The 23,189-nt window shown below is 44.8% G+C and overlaps 1 protein-coding gene across 1 annotated transcript; it reads right to left on the minus strand.

The window, feature by feature from the left end:
- Positions 1 to 2,133: 2,133 nt before the first annotated feature.
- POLR1B (RNA polymerase I subunit B) lies at positions 2,134 to 22,341 on the minus strand. Its single transcript, XM_080998122.1, has 15 exons — positions 22,126 to 22,341; positions 20,664 to 20,831; positions 19,252 to 19,398; positions 18,209 to 18,341; positions 16,644 to 16,780; positions 15,702 to 15,925; positions 14,350 to 14,521; positions 12,559 to 12,730; positions 11,210 to 11,491; positions 9,308 to 9,441; positions 8,820 to 8,990; positions 7,547 to 7,703; positions 6,257 to 6,453; positions 5,404 to 5,657; positions 2,134 to 4,233 (listed from the first exon to the last, which is right to left on the minus strand). Exons 1-15 carry the CDS (start codon positions 22,303 to 22,305, stop codon positions 3,354 to 3,356), a joined length of 3,408 nt encoding a protein of 1,135 aa, XP_080854248.1. The 5' UTR covers positions 22,306 to 22,341; the 3' UTR covers positions 2,134 to 3,353.
- Positions 22,342 to 23,189: the final 848 nt, after the last annotated feature.

Genomic DNA, 23,189 nt, shown 5'->3' on the forward strand with positions numbered 1-23,189 from the left:
GAGACTCAGGCATGGGCATGCAAGCAGAGCTGTGCATCTCTTTTGCAGGATCCTTGCCAGTATGGCTCCAGCCACCCAGTGTCATGGTTAGAGGGCAAATTTTGTCCTTGCTCTTAAAACACGTGTTTCCCCAAGTGTGGGACTTGTCTTTATGGGAAAAGTAACTCCATGTGGAGGGACGCGGGTGGCGCTGTGGGTTAAACCACAGAGCCTAGGACTTGCCGATCAGAAAGTCGGCGGTTCGAATCCCCGCGACGGGATGAGCTCCCATTGCTCGGTCCCAGCTCCTGCCAACCTAGCAGTTCGAAAGCACCTCAAAGTGCAAGTAGATAAATAGGTACCGCTCTGGCGGGAAGGTAAACAGCGTTTCTGTGCGCTGCTCTGGTTCGCCAGAAGCGGCTTAGCCATGCTGGCCACATGACCCGGAAGCTGTACGCCGGCTCCCTCGACCAATAAAGCGAGACAAGCGCCGCAACCCCAGAGTCGGTAACGACTGGACCTAATGGTCAGGGGTCCCTTTGCCCTTTACCATTACCTCCGTGTGGGGGGGAAGGCATGCACTCGGGACACCGCTGTGATATTTAGCTGAGATTCCTGCATTGCAGAAGGTTGGACTGAATGATTTAGGGGGGGTACCTTAAAATCCTATCGTTGTATTCCATCAATTTGTATGCCCTTTTAACACCATCGTCTCCAAGTGGTGTGCAGTAGAGTTTAAAAGTTGCAATAAAATCAGTTAAAACTACGTTAATAAGAAAATAAACCATAAAACTTAAAATGCTTGCTGCAATGAAAAAGGTCTTCACCGGATGCTGGAAATTCAATACAGCAGAATATCATCTGAAAGAGAGTTCCAGAGGATTGGGCCCACAATGCTCAACGTACAGCAGCTGGTGGATTTGAGCAATGAGTTGACTCTGCTGAAGACCTCGGTGATAGAGGTTGCGCCAAGATTCCTGTCTGTTCCTAGCTGCAAAGCACAATCCTGAGTCGTTTGTCTTGGCCATAACTGTGAAAGAATGCTGGGAAACTTTTTTTTTTAAAGTGCAGTTGAAACAATGAAGTTGTCAGTTCTTGCTGTTCCATTCCTTAAGAAAGCTTGAAAGATGTGCTCGTATCATCATATTGAAGACATTAATGGCTGCATAGCTACTGATTGAATATTAGCAATTTAGAAGAAGGAAGCATGTATCTAGGGACAATATGCAAAGGTTCAGGAACAGGAAGGAAAGAAAAAAACCCAGTGTGAGTCTCGATTGTGCTTATCCAGTCTACAAGACTGAAGCAAGCAACTCTCCGCCCTGATTTTCTATTAGGGAGAGGGCTGCATCCATTTCAGTATTTTACCAGGCAGTCATGGCTTGGTCTTCAGAGGCGAAAGGAACCTTGGGGCTCTCCTCTGTCGTTTGATGAGGAGTTAAGAGACCATGCTGCATGGATGGTGTCTGGCAGAAGAGGCATTTCCTTCTTCCTGGGTGCAGAATAGTGTCTCTGCTTTATTTCAGAAATGAAAGTGAGATACACAGGGAGTAAAAGTTTTGAAGCCCTGAAATTGCAAACTCTCATTTCAACCCAGGAACTTAGCCCAAGCCCCCAAATCTGCTTGCAAGGCTACCCCAATTTTAATTCTTCTCCAAATGCCCAAAGCAGATAGATAGATTTGGAGCGTTATCAAAAATTCAGATTGTTAAGGATTCTTCCATGTTTTGATCCCAGCCCCTGTGAACTGTCATATGTAATATGAATTGGCCATTATTAGCCTGCCAACAGAACATTTGAAACCCATCAATGGATTTCTGCTTTTTGCATCTAAATACAGTGTTCCTGAGCACTGTACTATGTGTGTGAAACATAATGAATATCCATAAAGACTGTAATAGTTTAAATTCAAGATCAGGTTTACTTTCCTATAAATCATAACAAAACTAAAATATCAACAGAGGAGGGAAATCAAGAGCAGTATTTGCATAAGATTCTTTTTTATTTTTAAAAAAGTATTTTTTTCTCAGAATGCAAACAATGGATCCATGGTCAAAACATGGCAACATTTCAGAAACCATTTTTTTTTTAAGCAGTAAGTAATATGAGTTGGATCCTATTAAACTGAAAAGGTCGTTTGAAAGACAAAAGCAATACCAATTGTAAAACATCTTTTAATGGAAATGTTGTGAGCAACCTCGGGTGAAAATGGAACAGCAACAACAGCAAAGAGCAACATCCTTGAACCAATACCTACTTTGAGGAAATAGATAGTGTCATACCTTGGAAGTCGAATGGTATCTGTTCCGGAAGTCCGTTCGACTTCCAAAACGTTCGGAAACCAAAGTGCAGCTTCTGATTGGCTGCAGGAAGCTTTTGCAGCCAATCAGAAGCTGTGGAAGCCCCGTCGGACATTCAGGTTCCAAAAGAATGTTTACAAACCGGAACAATCACCTCCAGGTTTGCAGCATTCAGGAGCCAAAACGTCGGAGTTCCAGAGTGTTTGGGATCTGAGAGGGTAGGGATGTGGATCTGTCCTTCTGGACACTAGTATGCAACTCAGAAATGGCATGGTGGGTGTAAAATAACAATGTCCACTATAACTTTCCTTCCTTTTCAAAACAAAGGCTACAATCTGCAACTTTTGCTTTTATGGCAATTTTAGTGGCCGCTTCAGGGCTGTCCGAGGACTTTTGCAGCCATTTTCCGTTCAAGTAATGTAAGCAAGTTTCTAATATTGGGACAGTATATGGAGGTGTAAAGGCACATGTCTCTCTTTCTACCGCAAATATTTCCAGTTGTCTGGCCAGCTTTTAAAATTTATACGCCTCTTTGGTATCTCTGTTGCCAGCATTTGTCATCACAATTGAAAATCCACAGCATGAAAAAATAAGTTATCTGGACCTCCTAGCTCTGGGAGGAAATTGGAGATGCGTTTCTCTCATGGGACCTGCAGAGGTGGTGAGCCTGTGGGCCTTCAGATGTTGTTGGGCTATCAAGTCTCATCGGTCTCAGCCAGCATGGCCAATGATCAGGGAATGATGGGAGTTGTAGTTCAGCAACATGGAAGGGTCCATAGGTTCCTCACCTGTCCTAACTGCAGAGCACACACGTCTTCTTAAAACAGCCAGCTTTCAATAATTTATTGAAAGCCCCAATAATTATTCTAGTTAGTTTATTAATTATCTTGTTTGCCCTGGGAGTCCAATTTCTTTGTAAATAAGCATTAAGCAGAGTTCCACCTCACTTTTAAATATATAGGAGACTAATCTGACAACTTGTAATAACTTAGCAGCCCTTTTAAAGACGGTTCCACGGGGAAAACGTACTTTCAATTCTCTCCCAGTGTTCAGGTCGGGACAGTTCGCACCGCCCTAACTCACACTGAGTTTCACTTTTACATTAATGGAAGCCAATTCCGCTATGAAGACGCGGAAGACATACGGGACGGCAATCGTTTCAATGGTGTCGCTCCGGCCGCAGGTGGCGCAGACGTGTTGCCTGATGCGTGTGGTGGACCAGTCGGGCGGAGGCTTCAAGAGGGGAGAAAGCAGGCTCCCGCACTCGATGCACACGTGGGTCACCGAGCGATCGGAGCAGTGGAAAAGGCGGTCGTGCAACAAGAAGGAGGCCCCGTGAGCCAGCAGAGCATCCCGTTCCATCTCTCCAAAACGGATGCCGCCCTGAACGTTCCGCCCTCCGATGGGCTGGTTGGTGACTTTATCTCTGGCCCCGGTAGTCCTCACCTGGAACTTGTCGGAGACCATGTGCCTGAGGCGCTGGTAGTACACCACGCCGATGAAGATGTCTGCTTCAAGCTCCACTCCCGAGACGCCGCTGTACATTCGCTCCGTCCCGTAGAAGTTGTAGCCGGCGGCCTTCAGCATCTTGCCAAAGTATTCCAGAGCAGAGTTTTCCTCAGAAAATGTGAAGGGCGTGGCGTTGTGACAAAGCCCGTGCAGAGCGGCGGATTTGCCCGCCATGCTCTCAATTAACATGCCAATGGTCATTCGGGACGGGAAGCCGTGAGGGTTGAAGAGGATATCCGGCACCATTCCACTTTCGGTGAAGGGCATGTCCTCAGTCGGCCACAGTCTGCTCAAGATGCCTTTCTGTCCGTGCCGGCTGGCAAATTTGTCCCCGATCGTTGGGTTCCGGGGGACCCTCAGGGTGATGCACACACACCTGAACTTCCCTGTCCCTGTGTCGTTGCTGCATACTTTGATGTTATCCACAATACAGATTTCCTTGTTCCTGGAGAAAAAGGAAAGAAAGGTTTGAATCGCCAACAGATTCTGCAGGAAAGCTGATTCCAATTTATTTGGTGGTGATGGGGGAAGGCAACGTGTGAAGTATTCACCCGATACAAATACAGAATAAAATGAAGATGGAAACAAATGCTTGGCAGGGGGTTTCCTGCTTGGCAGGGGGTTGGACTCGATGGCCCTTGTGGTCTCTTCCAACTCTATGATTCTATGAAATGAAAGAGCCTGCAAATAAAGAAAGCAAGGAAGCAAATGCTCTCAACCCAAACCTTAACACCCAGAGCAAATAGTCCCAGGGATTGCTGCCTAACTGCAACCATTAATAACCATCATCGCAATCAGAAAAGGGGAAGGACGGGTGGAGAACCTTATCAGGACCCGTCTCATGGGCCAAATTTGGCAGGTAGGTGGCCCTTTGCTGCAATCTTAAAAGGGAAGCCAGAGAAGGCTTGCAAAAGGCTTCACAATCTTGTAAAGAGCATTACGTTTTTTTCATCCATTAATTTCCACGAATGGGTTTGGCCAGGTTTTGTGGGTATGAGTGACCCTGTGACCCACCCAAGGCTATCCTGTGAGCATAGCTGCCCAAACGCACTGCAACAGAACCGCCCCCATCCAAAGCATTTTCCTGAGCAGTATTTCGGAGTGGGAAGGTGCCCAGGGAGTTGCAACAGAGAACCTATAAAGCAGGGTGTGGAACTATGGTCCTCTAGATGTTGCTTGGCTCCAACTTACATCAACCCCAGCCAGCCTAAGAATATAAAAAATAAAACCTCGGTGGATCAGGCCAATGGCCCATCTAGTACAGCAACCTGCTCTTACACTGGCCCACAAGATGCCCAGGGGAAGCCTGGAAGCAGGACTTAAGTATGACAGGAGTCTCCCCACTTGGGAACCCCAGGAACTGCTACTCATAAGCACGCTGTCTCTGACAGTGAAAGGAGAACCTAGCCATTGTGGCTAGTAGCCTTATCCTCCATGAATTTGTCAGCAGGGCCAATGGGATGGGATTTGTAGACCAGCAACACCTAGTCACAGGTTCACTAGCGTTTCAATAGGCAGTTTACACACTTACACACACACACACACACACACACACACACAATATCCACATCGTCTTGTTGAAAACTGTAGCTAAATAGCAGCATTTTGAACTTACTTGTGGTAGGTCACAAAGCTTTCCCCCGTGTTGAGATTCACGTAACTATAGAAAGGGTCCCCGTATTGAAGTCTGGCTCCGATGTGGGGCAAGCCGTCTGGGTCCAGATTCTGCAAAGTTGCCAGCTTATCCTGACCAATCCCAAATACCAGATTATCCTCTCCCTTCTTGACTTTTTCCGCAAGGTCAATACGTTGCGTTTTGTAGATACTTCCATGTCCAAAGCCTCTCTCCCATGAAGCCTTGTTCAAGATCTAAAAATAACATGAAATAAAGCCCCCACACAAATCAATGTCAAACAAAAACCTGGCCTTTAAGGAAACTTGAAGATCCTTTTATCCCCAAATTCAGATGCTCTTAGCGATCTTATTTAGGAACTGTTTGATCTACTACTGCTATTTCAATGTCATTCTTTGTTTTTAACCGCCATTTTAATGTTTGAATTTTAACACCCTATTGGTTTGTAATTAGCCTGGGGGGGTACACACTCTAAAAGGCAAACTAGAAATCAGTTCAAGCTAAGTAATAATAATGATGATGTTATGAGTTTGGGGTGGGAGATTAGGCTGCATATACCTGAGTCCCTTTCAATTCTAAGATCCAGCTAAGGTTAAAATCTAAAGGTGGATTCAAATTGTTAAAATAGCCAGAGAAGCTTCCCTCCAAATTATGGGTCAGGATGGGCTCCCCTCCCTCAACTCCTGGTACAGTGGTACCTCGGGTTACAGATGCTTCAGGTTACAGACTCCACATTTCCCTTCATTTTCACCCTAAGGTGACGGGATTAGGAAGGGAGAACAGCGTTAATTTGAACGTAAATTTCCTTTTTGCTTTTTTAAAACCGAGGACTCACCATTGCATCTTCCATGTCGTAGCCAGTATAGGAGATCACGGCAACAACTGCATTTGTACCGACCGGGTAGGAGTCCATGTCGTAATGGTCATACATAGACGGCCGCACCAGTGGGCTTTGAGGAGTCTGAAGTCGGTAGAGCTTATCGTCTGAGCGGTATGGGAAGCTCAGAAGCGGGAAACCCATCGTCTGCTTGCCTGGAAGGACAAAATACACAGACACAGTAGACATCAGATGAAATAAACTCAAAGTCTTTCATGTCTTCCACAGGGAAAGACCAGAGCTCAAAGGAAGAAGGCAGGTTTCGCATGCAGGTCACAGGCCGGTTCCCTGGCAGGAGATGGGAATTACTTGTGCCCGAGACCCTGGAGAGCCACTGCCAGTCAGAGCAGACAATACTGGGCTAGATGACGAACTAGCCTGACCTCCTGTAAGGCGTCTCCCTGTATTTCCTAAGTAAAAAAATAATACAGCACTTAAGGCATTCACTTCCATTTGTTTCCCTTTCAAATCCTTATGTGGGGCTGCTCTATGTGCAATCTAAAGTTTCCAGCATCCTCAAGTCTCCATCTTCTGTTCTACTTAAAAGTTTTTAGTTCTGGAGAGCCCCCTCCCTTTTTTCTGTTGTCTTTCAACAATTCCCATCAGCCCCAACATGCACAGCAAACCTGCCCCCCCCGTATAATCTGTTTAATTCCCCCCACAACCTGGTTCTTTAGCTGCCCCTCATTAACTATCAGTGTTGTGTGCCCCATGACCACATTGTTCTCACTGCCCTGTTTGGGTCTCCCACCCAACTCTCCGCCCCCTGAAAAAACTATGGTTTTTGGTTGTTGTTTTTTGCAAACTTTGGCATTCCCTCAACTGATAGTTTGATGTGTGGATGGGAGCCAATTGGCTACATAAGAATCCATACCTGGAGAAGGAGTTTCCTATGAACATTTTTGTTATTTTGTTTTATAGGAGTTATTATCTGCGCTTCACCATAAAATATAATACAGTGGTACCTCGGTTTTCGAACGTAATCCGTTCCGGAAGACCGTTCGACTTCCAAAACATCCGGAAAACCGAAGCATGCATTTCTGGAAGCATTCACATCCGGAAAACTCAATATGGAAGCCGTGTGGCACATCTGGCTTCCGAAAACTGAAACGTTCGAAAACCAAGGTACCACTGTACACGATTAAAAAGCAGTTAACATGATTTACATCAGAAGAAAAGTGTGGGTCCGGAAAATGCATCTCTAGCTGTCCAAGCCCAGGGTAAAAAAAACAACCAAGGATTACTTGCCCATCTGACACTGGTACATATTTCTTGGACTCTGGTTGTGATCCGAGAAGGGAATGAAACTTGCCACCACACTTAATATGCTATGGGGAAAGAGCTCCTGGTGTGTGGTCAGTCCCGGTTGAATTTCATCCTCAGACACAGCAATGTTCATGAAGACCTGGGGTAAGGAAAAGCCAGTTTAAACCCTTTGCAGAAGCTCTCTTTGGCAGAACAGAGCAAGCAAGCAAGCAAGCTGATCTATTTTCAACTTCTATGAGTGGTCACCAAGCACATTAAACACAAGCAAAGCTCTTGGAAAAGACTTCTACACCAACGGAAGCCACAATTCTTCGATGACGTATTATTAAGTCAACACACACAAAATCAAAAGAGTGCCTTTTGGCACAATCTGCACCAGATTTTAACAGTCGTGGTAATGGTAGCTCATCTCCTTAAAACCTGTTCCTGCTGGAAAGAGCATTTCATGAGATAAGGTGACTTGTCACATACAATAGTGACATTAAAACATGCTCAGCAACACCAACGACGCCGACAATTGTGGTTGCAGAATTAGAAGGAGAAAGATGCACAGTAAATGGTCACAGATGCACAGGCAATACCCACTGGACTAACTTGTTAGCAATGGCTCTTCGTATCGACGACTTGTTAATATTTTTAAGTAGCTGCACAATCCAAAATTGCACAGAAAAGTGCAAGACTATAGAAACATAGGAAGACGATTGAATCTGGGACCTTCTGCATGCAAAGGCCATGTTTACCTCTGAGCTACTGCCCTTCCCCGATATGAATCCAATGACCTCCCATTTCCCTTCCAATTCTACTCACAGTAACAGCAGCAGAAGGGATTCTACCACCCAGTTAGGATAAAGGTAAAGGGACCCCTGACCGTTAGGTTCAGTCATGGCCGACTCTGGGGTTGCGACGCTCATCTCGCTTTACTGGCCGAGGGAGCCGGCGTACAGCTTCCGGGTCATGTGACCAGCATGACTAAGCCGCTTCTGGTGAACCAGAGCAGCGCACGGAAACACCGTTTACCTTCCCGCCGGAGCGGTACCTATTTATCTACTTGCACTTTGATGTGCTTTTGAACTGCTAGGTTGGCAGGAGCAGGGACCGAGCGACGGGAGCTCACCCCGTTGCGGGGATTCGAACCGCCGACCTTCTGATCGGCAAGCCCTAGGCTCTGTGGCTTAACCCACAGCGCCACCTGCATACTATTGTTCAAATACACTAAAAGGATTCCCAAGATCACTGCTGCATAATCAACATGTACCTGCTCCATTGTGCCAATTAACTCTTCTTTTCCCAGGGCCAAATTTTGCACGGGACGCATCATCCTACAAGGGGTGGTGAAAATGAAGAGTCCTGGGTAAAGGCTGGGCTTTCCTGTCATTGGGATAAGGACCACCTCTGTCCAAACGGGAATCTTCTTTTCTTGCATTGCCTAGTGACATAAATCAAAGAAGCATCCATTTTACATCCTTCAACTAAAGCAAGAGAGCGATGCAGAAATGTCTCTCCCGATCCACAGAGGCAAAGCGAAAAACAAAATATTCAAATGGAGCAACTCCTCCCACTGTCAGCAAGGGTGGGGCCAGGTATTTATACAATGATAATTCATCTTTATCTCTTCACCCTTTTAATTCTGTAGGATAAACATAGCTACAGGCAGATGGATCATCAAAATGCTGCAAGATGTCCAAGTGCCTGCAGACTTTCAAATACAGTAGCGGTGTACATTGCAGCACAAACAAAACTAACCTTGAAGTGCCTGAGTGTCTCCACAAGACCAGGAGCCTGATCCTTCTCTATCCAGCCTACTGGGGAGCCGTCTAGTGAAACTGGGTAACATTCAGAGTAGGGCTGGCTTGGCACAGCATCAACTGGAGTGACACCTACAGAAAGTTGCACAGCAATATGTGATGCATCAACGCCACCGACTGCAAGCAGCCTTCAGAAGGTGAACAGGTGTAACATTTTACTAGCGGCTACAAAAAATTTGTAGCAAAGCTTCGTTGCAACTGACGAGCCTCTCTAGGTGGTTTGAAACGTACAAACCTGTAATTTCGCTAGGTTTTGTTTTGTTAACTGACATGCTATGAAGGATTTGTGGCTCATTTTGAAAACAGGGAGGGGCATTGACTAAACAGTGTTTTATTTGAAGCAGGGAAGTGATGGCTTCAGGTCCCTGGTTCAGCCAAGAACACAGGAAGCGAGACTGTCTTTATTTGCATTCTAAAACTATGCTGCAGAAATATATACCAGTAATGCAGCCCAAGAGCTTATTGTTGAAAATGACTAATCAGGTATAGTATTTCAAGGGGGGAAAGGCCAGGCCTGATCATACCCTGTGGCCAGCAAGAAGAAGAGTTTGGATTTGATATCCCGCTTTATCACTACCCTAAGGAGTCTCAAAGCAGCTAACATTCTCCTTTCCCTTCCTCCCCCACAACAAACACTTTGTGAGGTCAGTGAGGCTGAGAGACTTCAGAGAAGTGTGACTAGCCCAAGGTCACCCAGCAGCTGCATGTGGAGGAGCAAAGACACGAACCCAGTTCACCAGATTACGAGTCCACTGCCACACCACACACCACACCACAGTGGTTCAAGTTATGATCTTGCCTTGTACTGACTCAGTCCACTGTGGTACATCTAGCTTAGTATGGTCTCCCTGGCAGCAGCTATTCAAGATCTGATGCAGAAGTCTTTCCAGCACCTGCAGTCTGATCCTCTTAACTGAAAACGCCTGGAATTGAGCACTGGGTCACCTGCTTGCTAAGCACGCAGCTTACCAATGAGCTGCAGCCCTCAGCTTCCATGATTTCAATTTTTTGACAACTATCTTCACATGCGCTTGTCTGCTAAGAGTCTTCTGCATTCTGCCAAAAAGACCTCCAATGCACTACAGAGGCTTCTGGGGCTGGCTCTGGGGCTACTGCACATGCTTAGTACTCAGTGGGCACTGGCTGGGCCTGTTGGGCCTCACCACTGCCCAGCACAACTTGAGGGTGTACTCCAGGCACTCTTGTGGCTGCAGCCTGCAAGGGAAGTCTAGGAGTCTAGAAAAGCGCTGTTCAAGGAAGTGTGTGTGCCATAAATGATCTTCTCACTGACAAACCCAGATATGTTTCCCAAGGAATCCCAGGATTCCCCAGAACCCAATTTGAAACCCACTACTTTGCAATCTTTTGAATTATGGTGCTGGAGGAGACTCTTGAGAGTCCCATGGACTGCAAGAAGATCAAACCTATCCATTCTTAAGGAAATCAGCCCTGAGTGCTCACTGGAAGGACAGATCCTGAAGCTGAGGCTCCAATACTTTGGCCACCTGATGAGAAGAGAAGACTCCCTAGAAAAGACCCTGATGTTGGGAAAGATGGAGGGCACAAGGAGAAGGGGACGACAGAGGACGAGATGGTTGGACAGTGTTCTCGAAGCTACCAGCAGGAGTTTGACCAAACTGTGGGAGGCAGTGGAAGACAGGAGTGCCTGGCGTGCTCTGGTCCATGGGGTCATGAAGAGTTGGACACGACTAAACAACAACTTTGCAATTATGTCTGTGGGCATATTAATTACAGCTCAGTGAACGGCCAACCCTACCGATCTGAGACTTGCTTTTCCCCCTGAAAGCATTTCTTATAGATCAAATAGATCCATTCTTACCCAAAGAGCAAAGCAAGGACGGCAGGGAGAATGTATACGATGGCTGTGTTACTATTTCACATGGAGCTGTCATGTGATTCATCAGACCGCACGGTTCTCCATCGGGCGTGTGGACGGGACAAAGGAAACCCCAGGACTCCGGCAGCAGCTTGCGCACTGTGGTGGTTCTCATCTTGAGAAAATCAGCCCCTCTGTGCACACAGCGGAAATGGGAGAGGTAGCGGATGAAGTTCAGCTTGTCTGCTACCACACAGAGACCGGAGTTTTGCAGCATGCCCAGACCTTGGAGAGAGAGAGAAATGGGAAGCAGGGAAAATCAGCTTTGATCCAAGAATTATTTTGCAAGAACAGTTGCTTGGTAGCAGTAGCAGTTTTAATACCACCACCACATGCACTGAGTTGTGTGGTGCACAATACATCAAATATTCAACTACATCAACATCTGAACATCGCAGAAAACAGAGTAAGCATCCATTAGGACTTCTGATTTTTTTTAAATAGGGAAGGTAAACACAAGCAGTCAGGATTCAAGAGGGGTGTAGGCCAAGTAACAGCTCCTGTGCCTGCAGCAAGGAATCACTCTAGGAATGTAAGGCATAATGATTACCAACAGACTGGCCAATCAGCCTCAATACGTTCCCTTGTAATCTGCGCCTTCCTTTGCTTACTTATGCTGTGATCCCTGGAACGATATGGTGTGCATCACCTTTCCTGATTTTTGGTTGCAGCATCCTACAGGCTGGATTGCAATCTAAAGGGGAGTTAATTGGTGGTGGGAATGTAGTTTGGGATGCAAATGATCCATCTTTAGAACGAGAGAGCATTCTAATCCTACAATTAGGATTTAGTGTGTACATGCTCTACTAAGTTAAAATTCTGCACCCAAATAATCCCAAGTTATGCGACAAGGAAGAAACAGTTTCCTGCCCTGTCTACATGACGTACGTTGATCAGCATTAATGACTCTTACTCTGTATAACCTATTCTGCCTTGGCTGCTAATGGGAGGGTGGATGGGAGAGCTATGGAGGTTGCACAACCCCAACCTCTGGAAATGTGTTCCTTGGGTGCTGAGTTTTCAACATGCCTTGTAGCAGTTTTACAAACGTAAAGAAAAGAAAGTGTTGGGTTAAACCCCCACCCGAAAAGGCAAGGCTCCACGGAACCTGATCTCTGCATCCTAGAATCACTGCATCCACTTTGTTGTGCGTTTGCAAATTCTCACATGCAAACAAGCCCCTCGCTTGTGATACGACCAAAATGTCTACAGCAGCCTTTCACAAGCTGGTGCCATCCACGTGCTTCAGACTACAGCTGCAAAATTGTGCTGCAGGTCTTCGACATTTTTACCTGTCTTAGAGCGCAGGTTGCCAGTAGCAAGGAGATACTCAAGCATCCTTGTAATATCTGTCCCCATGCCAAGAATCTTCATCATGTTTTCTGCATTAATTGTCATAGCTGACTTCTGAGCTTTCTTGTCCAAGGCTATTTTCACAGACTGCAACCAAGTTTCCATCTTCTCCTACGATATAGGATAAGAGGAACAAACAAGAAAAACTTCAAGAACTAACACAATGCACTTCTATACAAACTGGCCACGTGACAAACTAGTATATGGGTGGCAAGGAACGTTCCTGTCCCAACACAAGAGCAGAGGGGAAAGTTGCCGTTGGAACTAGGCCTCTCTCAAATTGCCTCCCAATTCATCACAACCTATTACAGCACAACATAATACATCCTATTATGTACATCTGCTTTGGAACTTCAACATTGCAAAATGTGTCACACACAATCAACTACCAGTACAGATTTCAATGCTCTGGCCAAATATACAGCCACCAGAGGTGAGTAGAGATACCCAGCTTAATAAGCAGGGAAATCAATCAAAGCTGCAGCCGACAGCAATTTAGCCCCACTGACTAGGTTGAGAGGCAGTTATCAACCAAACCACAATCTGTTGCGACGTGAACATGCTTTCAAATGACCTTGTGTTCTGCAACCCCCTCCTTGGCTCACGGCAGAAGTTTGTCATTTTAACTGAACCTGCAAAGATGACTGGTCACTTGAAGTCCTTGCAATGGAGAACGGGGGGGATCTCGGTTTGCAGGGCAAGAACAAGCCAAGGTTACAAAAATGGAAAACTATGGTTTAGCTGGAGTTGTATTGCACACAGGTTTGAGAGCCCTTAGAAAATTATTCATGTGGTGCCAAACCATAGCTCCATGTTACTGCTCAACCTCGCTCATTGGAATACTGCTGACATTTCCACTGAAGTGCTTTCAGCTATGCAATATGCATTCCTGCATCAGAGCTCAAATCTGACCTGTAAGAGGGATACTACATAGCTGTGAGAAATCAGTGAGAGACAGGGCAACTGGAGAATAATTTTCCTTCTCCAGCTTCGTCACAAAAAACCAGAACCTCAGCTCTCCCACCAAACACAAAACTTCCTGGCACAAATAACTCCATATATAATAAGAACAGTTTTTACTTGGGATTATTTTATCCAGGGACAGCAATTTCCTATTCTACTATTTTCAGCAGTGGCTCCTTAGTATTAGAATGACCTCCCCAATGAAACCTGCTTGGCACTTACTTTAATCTCTTTTTGATGCCACGCAAAAACCTTTTTATTTTTCCCCAGGCCTTTGAAATTATGTGATGGGCTATACCAGGAGTTGACAACATGGCACCGTTCCGGTGTTGTGGACTACATCTTCCATCACCCCAGGCTACTGGCCAGGCTGGCTGGCGCTGATGCAAGTTGTAATCCACATAATCTTGAGGGCACCACATTGGCTTGTAATGTTGTTGGTTTAAACCCCGTAAGCTGCCCAGAGGACTTCAGTGATGGGACAGCCTATAAATGACATTGTTGTTGTTTAGTTGTTTAGCCGTGTCCGACTCTTCGTGACCCCATGGACCAAAGCACGCCAGGCACTTCTGTCTTCCACTGCCTCCCACAGTTTGGTCAAAATAAATGACATAAAACACACAAAATAAATGAAGTTTGTGGGAACCACAAGATGCTTGATGTAATCTGGAAAGCTGTTGCTAAGATTTCCAAGATTTCTGGCAACTATTAAAGAGCATGTTTCTGGCTATCTATAGGGGAATGGAGAATAACTCTCAGGGTAGTACCTTTAAAAACATGAGGTAAAGTTGTCCCGAGGTGAGCACCTCTTGATTCATTAAACTGTCAGGATTTTCCTCCATGCAGCCTTCTTTGGCTAAAGTAAACAGTTTTCGAGTCATGAAGCAAAGCAGGTAGAACTTCTCAGCTTTGTTATTCAGGTGTACGCAGATGCATTGGCTGTGGGAGCAACACAAAGTTTTGGGATAACCATTTCTTTTTTAGCTGAGCATCACTCCAAAACTTAAACATGGCAGTAATTTTAGCCCAATGCTATCTTTGCAACTTGCCTTTGGTACTTTCAACCATACAAATAAATAGCAGCCTAGGATTTCATGGTGGTGGTGACCTTACCTCAGGTTTGGTAAAGGGCTCATTTCACTGGAAGAAAATTAGTTTTCCATTGGGGTGGGAGAGAGATTAGCTTTTTTTTTTTGTAATTATTATTCATGCAATGAATTGTAACAAAAAATAAAATTTCACATTGGTTTTCTCTGTGAAACTAAGACTTCCAACCCCCAAGAAACATTCAAGGCTTGCTCGCACGTTACACTGAGTGCAGGTACAAGCTGCTTCTATACACATAGAAGTGTTTGTGTGAAAGGGTGTATGCTCTTTGGGGTTGTACAACTATTGTGTATGCAGACCGCACACCCACTGAACATTAGATTCAAATAACTGCACAAGGCTGCATCCTATTGCACAAGTGGAACAGAACTTCCCCTCCCTCTCATCCTACAAATTTGGGGCTTTTCCCAACCCTCAGGAACAGATCTGGAGGCAGGGCGGGGGCAGCAGAGGGGCGGGGGGCAGTTCCACTACTCTTGCGGAAGTCATTCCACTGACGCAGTGTCTTCTTAGATTCAACCTTTAATATTTCTGAACATGCCTCCAGGTTGGGGACCCCTGCACCAGGGTCTGGTTTGAAACCAGTCAAAGACTGGTTTTGTATTTCAAAAGGAAGATAAAACTTAAGTTAAAGGTAAAGGTAAAGGTACCCCTGACCGTTAGGTCCAGTCACGGACGACTCTGGGGTTGCGACGCTCATCTCACTTTACTGGCCGAGGGAGCTGGCGTACAGCTTCTGGGTCATGTGGCCAGTATGACTAAGCCGCTTCTGGTGAACCAGAGCAGCGCACAGAAACGCCATTTACCTTCCCGCCGGAGCGGTACCTATTTATCTACTTGCACTTTGGTGTGCTTTTGAACTGCTAGGTTGGCAGGAGCTGGGACAGAGCAACGGGAGCTCATCCCGTCGTGGGCATTCAAACCGCCGCCCTTCTGATCGGCAAGCCCTAGGCTCTGTGGTTTAGACCACAGCGCCACCCGTGTCTTAAGTTACGTCTGCCTAAAGACATACTTAAGAAGGAACTCTCCAACTTGTTCACTGCTGTGCCAGTCAGGAAGGCTGAATTTCACTCTGAAGCGCTGCCCCAGGAAGATGAGGACTTGTTTCTGCGTCATGCAGCCATCCTCTGCTACCAGCCGCAGCATCTGAGACATACAGTTCTTATAGAAAGTATCCTCTTCTTTTCCTTTAATCAACTCCTGAAAAATCTGGAAATCTGAGAAACTAACTAATGCCTGCAGCAGAGAAAGAAAAGGTTTGAAGAAATTAGTTTGGGAGGTGGGGGGGAGAACATACTAGGCAGGTATCACTAAAAGCATCATGATTTTCAAAGACTGCAATTCTGTATATAGCCTGCTACCATGTATACTAGGAGCAGGCAGCCTTTTTCTTATGTTTTCCCATTTTCCCAACATGTCCCTGGAATGTGGGGACAGGGAGGAATGAGGTGAACCATACTATATATATCTATAGCTATATTCTCTATTTGGTTTAAACAATCCTTTGTTTGCCATGTTCATACAGGGCAAAAGGTTTGCCTCCAAGCTGGAATTGGAAGCTCAGATTTTGCTCAATTTGGACATCACAGCAAAATATTTAGGAAAGAAGGGAGGAGTTTTCAAGTTTAAAGCCCGTTCATGAAAATCATGGCTCGACTGTTACATTTAATCTAAGCTAGTGACAGGCTTGTAAATAGCCACTTGCCTACCTCAACCTGCCTTGAGTAGAAATGGACTCTAGGCATGCAAGCACAGAATGACTCTGTAAACTGGAAGAGTTTCTTCACTCTCCTTTCAGGCTATGGACATACCACAAATGGCTTACACTAGTGTTTGAAAGCAGGTGGGCTATTAACTTTGAATGACTTATTTGCAATTGTATGTCTCATGGTTCTTGGGAAAGTAGTGTGTAAAATATAACAGGGATCTTACGGACAGAGCACAGCTGCAGTACCTTCAGTACAAATCCGAGTGGAAGAAAGAACAGCTCTTTTTGATGAATGAAGTTCAGCATCACTGTGCCATTTTCAAGGTAGTGAAGGGTCATGTTAACTGCTGTGTGTTCATCTCTAACGCAGTGAATTGAGACACCTAGCGCCATCCAAAGGAAGCAAATCGTAGCATCAATTACTTAAGCAAGATTTATATACCAATTAATAAACAAATAAACCTCTAAGAGTTACTGTGTCATTTTGTCATCTAAAAATACCAGCATGATTACTGTTATAAGCAAAAGAGGAAATAATGCAGTTTACCTAATATTCAACCCTAGCAATCACCAAAGACAGGACATTCATTTGCACCTCTGTACTAACATTATACAGTCAAACTACTAATTCCATCAAGCCTAGTAGAATTCAGCAGTGCTTAGTGCTTTTGGTGGTTAGCTTGTTAATGTTGTTAATACTGTTTTGTGGATTATGAGTGCTGTTAATGCTTTGTGGATTTTATAATACAATTTTTCTTGTGGTCGTGCTGTTTGGCCTATTTTTTAAAGTTGCTTTGTTAATAGTGCTTTATAGAAGGTGGTTGTTTTCCTGAAGATCTGGAATACTGTAAATCTGTAAATACTGACAATTTGTTAATTATTTTATACGATTTATGTTGCAATTTATGTTATTATTTATTGTTATGTAAGCCGCTTTGCGACTCATGTTGAGTGAAAAGCAGCATAGAATTATAATAAATGAAAATGAAGTCTAGCATAGCTTATTTTGGTTGGAAGGCTCTCTAAGACAAGAGCAGGGAGTCTGATTTGGCCAGGAGACAGCAGGTGATTGATGGGACATAGCAATCTGCCTTATAATGAGACAGACCATTGGTCCATCTGGCTCTGTATTGTCTATGCTGACTGACGGTGGATCTCCAGGATTCAGACAGCAAGCCCTACCAGCAGATGCCAGAGACTGAATCTGGGACCGTATGCATGTGAAACAAGAAGCTCTCCCATTCAGCTATGGTCCTTCAAGCTTTGAATTGCAGAGGGTTGGACTGGATGACCCTCAGGGTCCCTTCCAACTCTACAATTCTATGAAATGTCAAGGCACGGCTGCTTGAAGCGCACCCAACTCTTCCCTTACAGCTGTGGCTTCAATTCTTTTCTGACCTTTCTCGACCTGAACTTCCCTGTGCCTGGTGGCATATGGCGTCAGGTGCAGGAAAGGTGGCTGTGATCCACTCTAAACAGTATGGGGGACCCAGGTAAGGAGGGTTCAGACCATGCTCCAAGGTTGCAGGCAGACCTCTTTCCAGTCTGGCTGCTCGAGATGCTGGGTACTGGATTTGGGTGCCCCACATGCTCTGCCACTGTTCTCTGGCACTCCTTACATACTTTACTCCAGCATTTGTGGAAGTGGGCAGAGCAACTTAACAGCATCAGGGGAAGGAGAATCAAAGGTAGATGAATTGCTAAATCCAGAGAACAGCAAGAGCAACAGCACATGCTGTTCATCATGTGATTTAAATTTTTTTTAAAAATGCAGGGTGATTTTAAAGTTATTTTATGAAGAACAACATTACCATATTGTGTGTAGCCTGGACCTCTGGATTTCCATTTTGGTTTAATCATTGCAAGGGGAAAGTTGCGCCTTGGCATAATCACCATTCTGATCACCTTTTCTATGCCGTTAACAATGAAATAGCCTCCCATTTCCTGCCAAAAGGTGAAAAAAGGCAATTAACAGAGCTGCAAGATTGACTTCAGTGCATTAAGACTTCAGTGCATTAATCAACAAAGGCAGATTTTATTAGGTCTGGAAGAAGAGGGCACTCACTCATTTTTTAATATCGTTTTTGTTGCAAAGAACGATCAAAATTTTAGTAAGAGGAAATTTAATTTCAACATAATCTAGTTTATTTTCTTTATTCATCAAAGTACAGTGGAACTTCGGGTTGCGGACGTAATCCGTGACAGAGGTATGTCCACAATGTTTGCATCCTGAAGCGCCACGTCTGTGCCGGCGCATTTTGGCGCTTCTGCATATGCGGCAAAACCCGGAAGTAACCCGTTCTGGTACTTCCAGGTTTCCCGCAGTCCGCAACCTGAAAACACGTAACCTGAAGCATCCGTAACATAAGGTATGACTGTATTTGTAGACTGCATTTTCCATTCCATTTAGGGAAGTTAGCAACTTTACCTTTAAAATGATTGCATTTTAAAAAGCAAACTACAACTACGTACAAAGCTTAATATTAATAATAGGAGTCCTAGGTCCTCACAGAAGTCAGTGGATCCTTTTCTCCAGAGGGAGAGGAAACAACCTTGGTACAAATCACTTTTGAAATGGACGTGGTGAATCTCACTCCAAGCAATGCAACATTCACTTTCTTTCGCTTCATATATAAAAGGAGGGGTTGTAGCTCAGTGGTTAAAGCATGTGATTTACATGCAGAAGGTCAATCCCTGGCATCTCCAGGTAGGTTTGGGAGAGACTCCCAATCTGAAACCCCATACAGCTGTTGATAGTCAGGGTGGACAATAGGGAGCTGAGTGGACCAATGGTATGACTCGGTATAAGGCGGCTTCCTTCGTAGAAAAGCAAATCAAAAACATCCAGCAATACCTCTTCCTCCTCATGGTGTTTGATGAGCTCTTTGGGAGAGAGACCGTGGAGATTGCAAAGTTTGGACTTCACCATAATCGGAGCATTTCCGAGGGACTGTTTTATAATCCCTTTAGGGATGCCATTCACTGCCCAGCTGATATCAGCCTATATGGGAGGGGAAATAACGATTTGAGAAAAATAGATCTATGTTATCCAAATCACTGAAAATGTAGAAGGCTCTCCTCTCAAAGAAATAGCTACATTGTAAGTATCTTACAAAGGCAACAAATGTGCCTAGAGAAAAACTGCCAGCAGTGTGTGCTTACTTATTAGGTCAAATTTATAACATGTCCTTTCTCCCCAAAGGGAACCCAGGGCAGCTAAGAGCAATAAAACTCCTCTTCATGAAAGCAATTAGAACATCCACAGCAATTAGAGCATCCACAGTAGGAGACAAAAGTGTTCCTGAACTACGTTACAAAGGCCTGGGCAAAAAAAATTCTCAGCATCCCACCTGCATGACCCATTTTCCTTGGTGCAGGGGTGAGTTCCTTAACTGGGACACAACCACTGAGAATGCCCTTTCTTGGGCTCCCATCCTCCTTACTGCTCCAACTGATGGGCAGGACCTCAAGCAGGGCCTCTCCCTCAGATTTCAAATTTCAGGCCAGAAGTTACTGGTAAAGACGTTCCTTCAAGATCTGGGGTCCCAAGTAACATAGGGCTTTGTGCACTAGTAGAAACCCCTTGAAAAGGGTCTGGATGCTCACAGGCAGCCAATTTTCTTTCTGAAACCCTGGAGAGCAGCTGCCAGCTTGTGTAGACCAGCGGTAGTCAACATGGTCCCTTCCAGACGTTGTTGGACTACAATTCCCACTATCCTTGACCAGCTGGGGCTGATGGAAACCGCAGTCCAACTGCATATGGAGGGCATCACATTGACTATCTCTGGTGTAAACAAGCTAGATGAATCAATAGCCTCCATGGTATAAGGCATCTCCCTACGATGTCTAGTTAGATTCCAAGTGTGAACTCATCAGATTTTCTGAAAGACCAGAGTGTGGTCCAGTACAAATGAAGCACTGCCTGTTTTTCTAATCAAATCAAACTATATTAATGCTTAACTTGTTAGCCTCGCATGCTCTCTTCCCATCTCTCTGCTTGAGACAAACCATGGGTTGGCTTACATGAGCAAACCCGCCTATCACCATGCTTGCAAACCGTTCTTAATGGAAGAAAGTGGTAGCTGACAAATTATTAGGAGTTGTAACACCCACAGGCTGTCTTAACAGTTCACCTTATATGCCAGCTGGGAGTTTATAAATCTCCAAAATATTGTAGTGCCAGGTCTCTACACACCTTGGATTTCTAAAGTTCACATGATTCCGCCACACTCCTTTACACATCATTCCTTTACATTTGTTACTTACAGTTATTTTTCCGCGGTAGGTGCTTTTGCGCCCCCTGCATTCTGCTGGGTAAACTTTCAGCTCGTTACATATACTTCCTTTTGGTACCATAGGAGGGTTGATGGTGGCTCCCACAATGGCCAAAGTGATCCGATCATTCTTGAAAAGAAATTCCAAAGGTGGGATGGCCTTTAAAAAGTGAGAGAGAGAAAGAAAAAGAAAACCCACAGGTTATCACAGCTCACCACCAAATCCACTGCTGGTCATAATGACTGTATACTATTTCTCCAGGTTCAGAGGCAGCAAACCTCTGAGAAATAGCCCTTTTCCTTACCTGCTCACTTCTTTGTGACTTTTTAGTTGGTCCCAATAAAGGCACTACATGTTTTTTTAAAACCCGCAAATCCCTCCTACCCTTAAAGTATTAATATTATTATTCACTTCTATACCGGCTAATGCCAAACTGCAGCTCCCTGCAGACATCTTTACTGTATTTTTTTCCTGTATCTGCTGAAGGTATTCTTACTTGGACGCACCTTAACCAGATGTCTAAAAAGCCTGAATGAGTTTTGATTTGCTTTAGTCTACACTATGCTGGTTTTAACCTTTTTGTATGTTTTAAAACACAGCCGTACTTTTTTTAAAGCAATGGTTTTTCCTTCTTTGCAAACTACTCTGAAGGTTCTTTCCCTTCTACAATCAGGCAGTACATAAAATCTCATGAAATAACCAATCAAATGCCAACTGCCAATTGCCACCTCCTTTCCCCAGTACCATTTATTCTTTGTAAAATACATTTCAGAGGAAATTGCATTACAAATACTAACAGAACCCCATTAATAATAATAATTAAATATCAACTGACTCCCCTCACATCCCTTTTTCCTGTTCTAATAATAATAATAATAATGTTGTTTTGTTGTTGTTCTTATTAATTTCATTTCATTTCTGTACCGCTTTATATTTTTAATAAAATAAATCTAAGCTGTGTACAACCTACATTTAAAGCAATCAAATAAAACCATCCAGAATGAAACATCATTTAAGAAAGCCCAATAAAGCTTTATTGTTACAGTATTATTATTACAGTATTATTAAATATCAACTGACTTCCCTCGCATCCCCTTTTCCTGTTCTTATAATAATAATAATGTTGTTTTGTTGTTGTTGTTGTTATTATTAATTTCATTTCATTTCTGTACTGCTTTATATTTTTAACAAAATAAATCTAAGCTGTGTGCAACCTACATTTAAAGCAATCAAATAAAACTATCCAGAATGAAAAATCATTTAAGAAAGTCCAATAAAGCTTTATTATTATTATTAAATATCAACTGACTTCCCTCGCATCCCTTTCCTGTTCTACTACTACTAGTAGTACTACTAGTACTACTACTAGTAGTAATAATAGTAATAATATTATTATACCCGCTTACTTTCCCTGACTCCCCCCCCTCCCCGGCTCCCTCCCCTCCGGCTCCACCTGCACGGCCCGCAGCAGCCCTTCTCCCACGGCGTAGTTGAAGGACTCGGTGTGCGCCCGCGCCACGTCTTGCAGGGCCGGCGTCTGGCGCTCCTTGGGCTGCCCGTAGCCCGGCGCCGTGAGGTTCCTGAGGCTGGGGCCGCTGGGCAAAGCCCGCCACTTGCACGCGCTGTCGCCCATGCTTCTCCCTGGGCAGCCGCAGGACACCGCCTCCGCCAGAAAGACACCTCGTGTTCCGTCACTTCCGTTCCGCTGCTTGTAGTTCTTCCTCCTCCGCCTAGGCGTTCTAGGTAACGGCGGCACTGAAAGGGAAGGCATACAACTCCCAGACCGCATTGCGCCCACTTTTCCTCCGGGCAGTTTTTAATCCGCAGAGATAGAAATAAGTTAGAGCTATACTACACCGCAAACCCTTTTCTGGCCAACGTGATCTGTTTTTGTTCATGTTTTACACGCCTAGGGGTGTCTCAGTTGCCATAGCCAATTTCTAGAGAGGCTCTAGGCTAGGGAGTAGCACGGCCCAGCGGCGGATTTAAATTGTCACCATAGATTCAACGCAGCGTGTCACCTCTGTAATTTACTACTGCCGCATTCATTCCCAATCTCACCAACTGGCTCCCCCTCCTTCCATCTCTCTTTCTCCTGAGCGCCTGCGCACTTACTTGTGCGTGCAGCTTGTGAGCGCCGCCTAAAGGTTGGGAGAGGGTAGCTCTTTGGAGTGGAGGTTTTGCTGCTCTGATGGCTCTCCTTTTCCATCCATGGGCGGGACATCCGGGCCGCCGCTAGCGTTAGCCAGGGCGAGGCAGCTGTTTTAAGGGTGCAGTGTCAGATTTGTCATTTATCTCGGCTGCAGTTTGTACTCCCAGCGAGAGATGGTGGTGGGATTTTCTGCCTCGGGTGTCAAAATAATCTGGCCCATTTTGGATAATCTGTGCGCCTTGATTTCCTGTTTTCGCATCAGGCAGCAGAAAACAACAACAACAACTATTAATAATAATAATAATAATAATAATTTGTACTCCGCCCATCTGGCTGGGGCTTCCCAGCCAACAAAGATTAAAAAT

Source organism: Podarcis pityusensis, assembly GCF_964106645.2.
Source record: "Podarcis pityusensis genome assembly, chromosome: 3".
In the NCBI taxonomy this organism is placed as follows: domain Eukaryota; kingdom Metazoa; phylum Chordata; class Lepidosauria; order Squamata; family Lacertidae; genus Podarcis; species Podarcis pityusensis.